Consider the following 6,846-nt stretch of genomic DNA (forward strand, 5'->3'; position numbering starts at 1 on the left):
GGAAGGTAACGATGTAATGAGTGCAAATATAGTCTTCTTCAGGGCATGCTTGTCCGCATGTTCACTGTCAATCATAGGCATTAGCGCCACCGTCAGTGCAGGTGAAGCCTATACAAGCATTCCACATTTCCACTCATAACCATCCCAGCAGCATACCACCCTGCATCCCACTTCTGGCTTGCCCCTGAAGTTATGCAGGGTTGGTCCAGGTCAGTCTCTGGATGACAGACCAGAAGCAGATGGAAGTGGTGTTGGAGGGCCAGTAGGAGGCTCTCTTTCCTCTGGTCAATAATAAATACAAAAAATCCCAAACACCCAGGGCAGTGACTGGGGACATTGCCCTGTGTAGGGTGTTGTCTTTTGGATGGCATGTTAAACAGGTGTCCTGACTCTGTGGTCACTAAAGATCCCATGGCACTTATTGTAAGAGTAGGGGTGTTAACCCCGGTGTCCTGGCTAAATTCTACATTTGGCCCTCTGTAACGATGTGCGCTGAGAGTCGGGAAGCAAGTTCAGGGAGTGAGTGTTTTAATAAATAAACGTAACATAATACAAAACAAGAAAACACTAATGCACAGACATGACACAGAAACAATAACACCTGGGGAAGGAACCAAAGGGAGTGACATATACAGTTGAAGTCAGAAGTTTACATACACTTAGGTTGGAGTCATTAAAACTCGTTTTTCAACCACTCCACAAATTTCTTGTTAACAAACTATAGTTTTGACAAGTCGGTTAGGACATCTACTCTGTGCATGACATAAGTCATTTTTCCAACACTTGTTTACAAACAGATTATTTCACTTATAATTCACTGTATCACAGTTCCAGTGGGTCAGAATTTTACATACACTAACTTGACTGTGCCTTAAACAGCTTGGAAAATTCCAGAAAATAATGTCATGGCTTTAGAAGCTTCTGATAGGCTAATTGACATCATTTGAGTCTGTGGATGTCTTTCAAGGCCTACCTTCAAACTCAGTGCCTCTTTGCTTGACATCATGGGAAAAATCAAAAGAAATCAGCCAAGACCTCAGAAAAAAAATTGTAGGCCTCCACAAGTCTGGTTCATCCTTGGGGGCAATTTCCAAACGCCTGAAAGTACCACACTCATCTGTACAAACAATAGTACACAAGTAAACACCATGGGACCACGCAGCCACCATACCGCTCAGGAAGGAGATGTGTTCTGTCTCCTAAAGATGAAAGTACTTTGGTGCAAAAAGTGCAAATCAGTCCCAGAACAACAGCAAAGGACCTTGTGAAGATGCTGGAGGAAACAGGTACAAAGGTATCTATAGCCACAGTAAAACATCGACATAATCTGAAAGGCCGCTCAGCAAGGAAGAAGAGACTGCTCCAAAACCACCATAAAAAAGCCAGGCTACAGTTTGCAACTGCACATGGGGACAAAGATAGTACTTTTTGGAGAAATGTCCTCTGGTCTGATGAGACAAAAATAGAACTGTTTGGCCATAATGATCATTGTTAAGTTTGGAGGAAAAAGTGGGAACCTTGCAAGCCGAAGAACACCATCCCAACCATGAAGCACGGGGGTGGCAGCATCATGTTGTGGGGGTGTTTTGCTTCAGGAGGGACTGGTGCAATTCACAAAATAGATGGCATCATGAGGTAGGAAAATTGTGGATATATTGAAGCAACATCAAGACATCAGTTAGGATGTTAAAGCTTGGTCACAAATGGGTCTTCTAAATGGACAATGGCATACTTCTAAAGTTGTGGCAAAATGGCTTAAGGACAACAAAGTCAAGGTATTGGAGTGGCCATCACAAAGCCCTGACCTCAATTCTATAGAAGATTTGTGGGCAGAACTGAAAAAGCGTGTGTGAGCAAGGAGGCCTACAAATCTGACTCAGTTACACTAGCGCTGTCAGGAGGAATGGGCCAAAATTCACCCAACTTATTATGGGATGCTTGTGGAAGGCTACCCGAAACATTTGACCCAAGTTAAACAATTAAAAAGGCAATGCTACCAAATATTAATTGAGTGCATGTGAACTTCTGACCCACTGTGAATGTGATGAAAGAAATAAAAGCTGAAATAATTATATTATTCTGACATTTCACATTCTTAAAATGAAGTGGTGATCCTAACTGACCTAAGACAGGGAATTTATACTAGGATTAAATGTCAGGAATTGTGAATAACTGAGTTTAAATGTATTTGGCTAAGGTGTATGTAAACTTCCAAGTTCAACTGTATAGGGAAGGTAATCAGGGTAGTGATGGAGACCAGGTGAGTTTTACCAGGGAGAGGAATGAACCAAGGGGCGTGTAACGTTGGTGACTGGTGTGCACCATAACGAGCAGCCTGGTGACCTAGAGGCCGGAGAGGGAGCACACGTGACAGTACCCCCTTCCCAACGTGGTCGGCTCCAGCAGCAGGTCGCCAACCAAAGTGACGATCCCGTGGATCAGGAGCAAACCGGTCACCCCTGCTGATGCGTGGGAACCAAACTGGGTGAGGCAGGGGAGCCTGTCGATCCGGCTGACGCATGAAAGCCCGACGAACCGGCGGAGGGAGGGGAGCCTGCCGGACCCAACATCATTCCCACCAAAAAAATCCATATAAAAAAATAAAATAAATTAAAAAAACTCCCTGATGCTTCCCTTAGGTGAGGCATCATTCTGTAACGATGAGAGTCAGGACGCAAGTTCAGAGAGTGAGTGTTTAAATAAATGTAACATAATACAAACCAAGAACACACGAACAACGCACAGACATGACACAGAAACAATGACACCTGGGGAAGGAACTAAAGGGAGTGACAGATATAGGGAAGGTAATCAGGGAAGTGATGGAGTCCAGGTGAGTTTGATGATGCACAGGTGCGCATTATGATGGTGACAGGTGTGCGCCATAACGAGCAGCCTGGTGACCTAGAGGCCGGAGAGGGAGAGGGTTCACACGTGACACCCTCATAACCACATGGGCACTTAATCATCCCCAGCTTTCAATTGGTTCATTCCTCTCCCTGGTAACTATTCCCAAGGTCATTCCTGTAAATTACAATGTGTTCTCAGTCAACTTACCAGGTTGAATAAATAAAATAAAATAACATCATCAGTGTCTAGACTAATAGATTTTCATAAGTGAACATATCATTATAAATACAGCACACTAGACTATAGGCAAAATATGTGTTTTTATTTTAAAAATCTATGCAAAATAGTAAGAATTAATCTTGTTAAAATATATAGTGTTATATACACTGGAATTGTATGATCATGATCATGATTCAGTGCATTGATTAGCATACAGAAATGGGTTATATGTATTATATCAGCTGAGCGAAGTGTTGTGATTGGATAAATACAGATATTTGAATACTGAATGTAAAGTGTAAAATGTAAAATGTTTTAAAGGCAGTATAGGCTTTGACACTTTGGTAGACATCATATTGTGGTGTGTGAAACAGGCTACCAGTCTTTTACATGAACATCTTCCAATGCTTCTTGTCCAAACTGAATGATGAACGTGTATGGTGTAAGATAGGCAGATATGTGCTATGTATGTTATAGGCAATTGGGCTTTGACATTTCGGTGATAAGACAGATCGCAGTGGGGTGTAGACTGTACTATACTGACTCTGTTTTACAAATCTTTCATTGAGAGTATTTTAACTTTTTGTATTGTTTGTTGGTTTGGCAATGCCACTGTCAGCCAGAGAAATATGCTGAGAAGGATTATCACCACAGCAAGCAAGGTACTTGGAGTCAAACAGACAGGCCTGGATGAGCCCTCCACAAGGCTCACAAAATAATTTTAGACCCAAGCCACCCCCTGTACCCGAACTTTGAACTACTCCCCTCTGGGCGCAGGTATAGGGCACCCCTCAGCAGGAAAAACAGAACTAGACAATAATTTGTGCCAGGTGTGATATCCCTCCTAAATAGCTTGTGCTAATGTTCCTATCAACTCAGTAAGGCCATCAGGCTAGTCTATTATTTGTATTTTATTTTTAAAATGTTTTATTGGTATGTAACTGTTATGAAAGTTGTATTGTCAATTTTGTTTTGTATTTAAATGCCACTTTAAATGTGTACATGACACTGCAACAACATTTCTCCATGGGGACAATAAAGTCAGTAAGTAAGTGTGTACCAGTTGTCTACATGAATATCTTCCTGTGCTTCTTGGACAGGCTGCTGGGTGAGGTCAGAGCTTCCGGGTGAAGGGTCTGGTTCCTGTTTCTCCTGATCACCAGGGAGACTCGCACCACCAGGAGCACACAGGAAATCACCAAGAGCACAACTGGAAGTGACAGAAGACACAGAGTGAATTATTATACATCATGTACATGTACACTGAGTATACCAGGTGCCGTTGACTTTGCACTTGGGAATAGATCTCTAGTCTGAGAGATGACGACTACTCACCCATGAAGATAGCGTTAGCGCTTGGTGCTGCAGGGTCGTAGTGCTTGGTCACGTTTCCAACCAGAGCAATGATCACCACAGGGTAAATAGTCAGGATGTACCTCACATGTTGATACAGCAGGAAGTTCTCAATACCAAACCTACAATGAAAACACATTACCATTACATTGAGAGTATGTGGCTGTGTGCTGAGAGGTCCAATTTACTTTAGCAACATCTAGATAATGAACAAATGAAAGAGATGCCTAAAGTAAGTGAGATTGGATCATATGCCCAAAACTGTAATAAAAAAGGATGAGCCTGATTCTCGTAAGAGAGAACGTTTGTGAAACTGAGCTTACCATCCAATCACCTCCACTAGTAGGATGCAGAGAGACACGGTGGCTGCAGTGCTCTTTGCCACTCCAGAGAGGTCCAGCACCAGAGTGAAGTTGATCAAAGTGGCGATGGTTGTCCACGTGGTGTACAGCGCAATGCCATTTTGCACCTAAGAGATAAGAAAACGATACCTGTAGTATGACTGTAGAATTGTGGGATTCCTCATAAGAGGGCAAATAGCGTAACTGAAAGTGGATTACCTAAAATAACTAGGGCAACTACAGCACAGTAGAATGACTGTAAAGTAAAATGCACTAGGATGGCCAGGCTCCAGATCTGAATGTGCTTTAGCCGACTCCTCTCAATATACATTTTGCCATTCAATTAAATGGCGTGCATGAATCCTATGAAAAACAATACTCTGATTGGAGTTGGCTAAAGCACATCTGGGACCAGGCTACAATCGTGATGTTGGCGTGAGATTATCGAACAACTAACTCGATTAACCCTCAAATTAAACTCACCAGCAACTGAATGCACCAGAGGTCCCTGGGGTGGTTCTGGCTGAGCCAGGCTCCGTAAATACTCAGCCCATAACAGGAGAAGAAGACCATGGAGTAGTTGGTGACAGCAATGGTCGCCATTACAATCAGTGCAGCAGTCACCTGCCTGTCAGGAACAGTAAAAAAAAAAGACCACTCTATTTGATCGACAAGTTGCCTGTGTTTTGAGCTGACAATCTACATGCCTGGTAATTATCATAGCATGGTGGACACCCAGAGCAATATGTAGTAACAACATTGTAAAGCAAAGGAGTTAAATGAAAGGGGGAAATGCTAGGCCTATGTGGTTCAACTTGTCTCAATGTTCTATACGGACTGGCAGAGGCCCACAGTGTGGGCAGTGTTGTACGGTTACAGTAAGTGGAGAGATGCTGCAATTTTGCATCCACCCATTCACTTAAATCAGGCTAGTCAGGAAACAGAAACAGTACATGATTCACCCATGGCTGATAATGACATTGGATCTCATTGGTTTAGGTGTTAAAAGACTGTTACGCACTCTTGATCCCATAGGAGCAGCCAGGTCATGTTGAGGGCCATGTTAACTATCCAGGACAGGTAGAAACCGTACAGTAGCACAGAGAGTGTCCAGCTCCTGAGGAATAGAAGAAGAAAAAAAGTTGGTGTCAGAAGAACACACATTCTACTGTAGCTACCAACATCAAAACCATTCTGTTTCAATACCTGCATAATAATACAATGTTTTCTAATACATTTCTAATAAATGAGTTACTGCATTTCATTGTCTACATGTTGACACTACAGTAGGATGGTGGCCTAAAATATGGAATAGAATAGATTACAATACAATACAATAGAATAGTAGGCAGATGGATGGCTGCATGGTTGGATTATCTCATATAGGCAGGCCAATAGTTTTGTGTCAGTACCCTCTGTAGATCAAGGAGATGATATACATGATCATGAGGGTCAGCCAGGTGTAGATAAGCCCCCAGATGGAGAAGGTCCACCCAGCCGGAGTTATGTCAGTCTCATACTTCCTGGAGATGTTCCCTGTACTCCAATGGAATGGTCCTACGAAAGAAAGTGTAGCAAAACAAGTAACAGATGCGAAACTACAGTAGAAGTTTTTGTGTCAGTAAGTTATGTTTTCTGAAGCACAGGACTTCCTCCTTAAGTTTATGTCATGCTGGGGGGACTTCTGCTTTTACATTTGTGCCTCTACTTCCAATGTAATAGCTTAATATTAAAATATTAACAGAATAATGACATTGTTATCATTGCCCAACATTTTTTGTTTCTTGCCCAAACATTTACTAGAAGAAGCCATCACATAGTTAGTTGCAGCATATGATAGCACTTTATTACACATTGAGTTCAAAGTTACATGATAAACTCACTCACCCTTTCCAGCTCCTGCCATGGCATTTATTGCCAAAGCAGAAATGTAGATCAGCACAGACAGTGTAATGACCACAATACGAGGAAGGCTTCTGTCCTCCATTGTACTTTGCTCACTTCAACAGCTCAAATGTAGGCCTGTCTAGATAACTGGCTGTCCAGTCGATAGTTGACTGTGGAAGTCCTCAGAGTGTTCTGT

The 6,846-nt window shown here is 42.4% G+C and overlaps 1 protein-coding gene across 2 annotated transcripts; it reads right to left on the reverse strand.

Moving 5' to 3' along the window:
• Window positions 1–2,912: 2,912 nt before the first annotated feature.
• On the reverse strand, window positions 2,913–6,846 carry LOC106569017 (uncharacterized). 2 transcript variants are annotated; one of them, XM_014139948.3, is made up of 8 exons: window positions 6,651–6,846; window positions 6,176–6,320; window positions 5,785–5,880; window positions 5,247–5,391; window positions 4,746–4,891; window positions 4,405–4,544; window positions 4,130–4,279; window positions 2,913–3,024 (listed from the first exon to the last, which is right to left on the reverse strand). In XM_014139948.3, exons 1-7 carry the CDS (start codon window positions 6,748–6,750, stop codon window positions 4,137–4,139), a joined length of 915 nt encoding a protein of 304 aa, XP_013995423.1. In that variant the 5' UTR covers window positions 6,751–6,846; the 3' UTR covers window positions 2,913–3,024; window positions 4,130–4,136. The 2 variants fall into 2 exon arrangements, with proteins under 2 accessions (XP_013995423.1, XP_013995422.1); XM_014139947.3 differs by lacking the exon at window positions 2,913–3,024 and having other exon boundaries at window positions 3,970–4,279.

This window comes from Salmo salar, chromosome 14 (genome assembly GCF_965601325.2).
Source record: "Salmo salar chromosome 14, fSalSal1, whole genome shotgun sequence".
NCBI lineage: Eukaryota > Metazoa > Chordata > Actinopteri > Salmoniformes > Salmonidae > Salmo > Salmo salar.

Coding starts and splice junctions, on each gene's coding strand:
- LOC106569017 (XM_014139948.3), bottom strand. CDS start 6,750: ATGGAGGACAGAAGCCTTCCTCGTATTGTGGTCATTACACTGTCTGTG. Junction 6,321..6,650: donor CATGGCAGGAGCTGGAAAGG/GTGAGTGAGTTT, acceptor TTTCTTTCGTAG/GACCATTCCATTGGAGTACA. Junction 4,280..4,404: donor CGCTAACGCTATCTTCATGG/GTGAGTAGTCGT, acceptor TGTCACTTCCAG/TTGTGCTCTTGGTGATTTCC.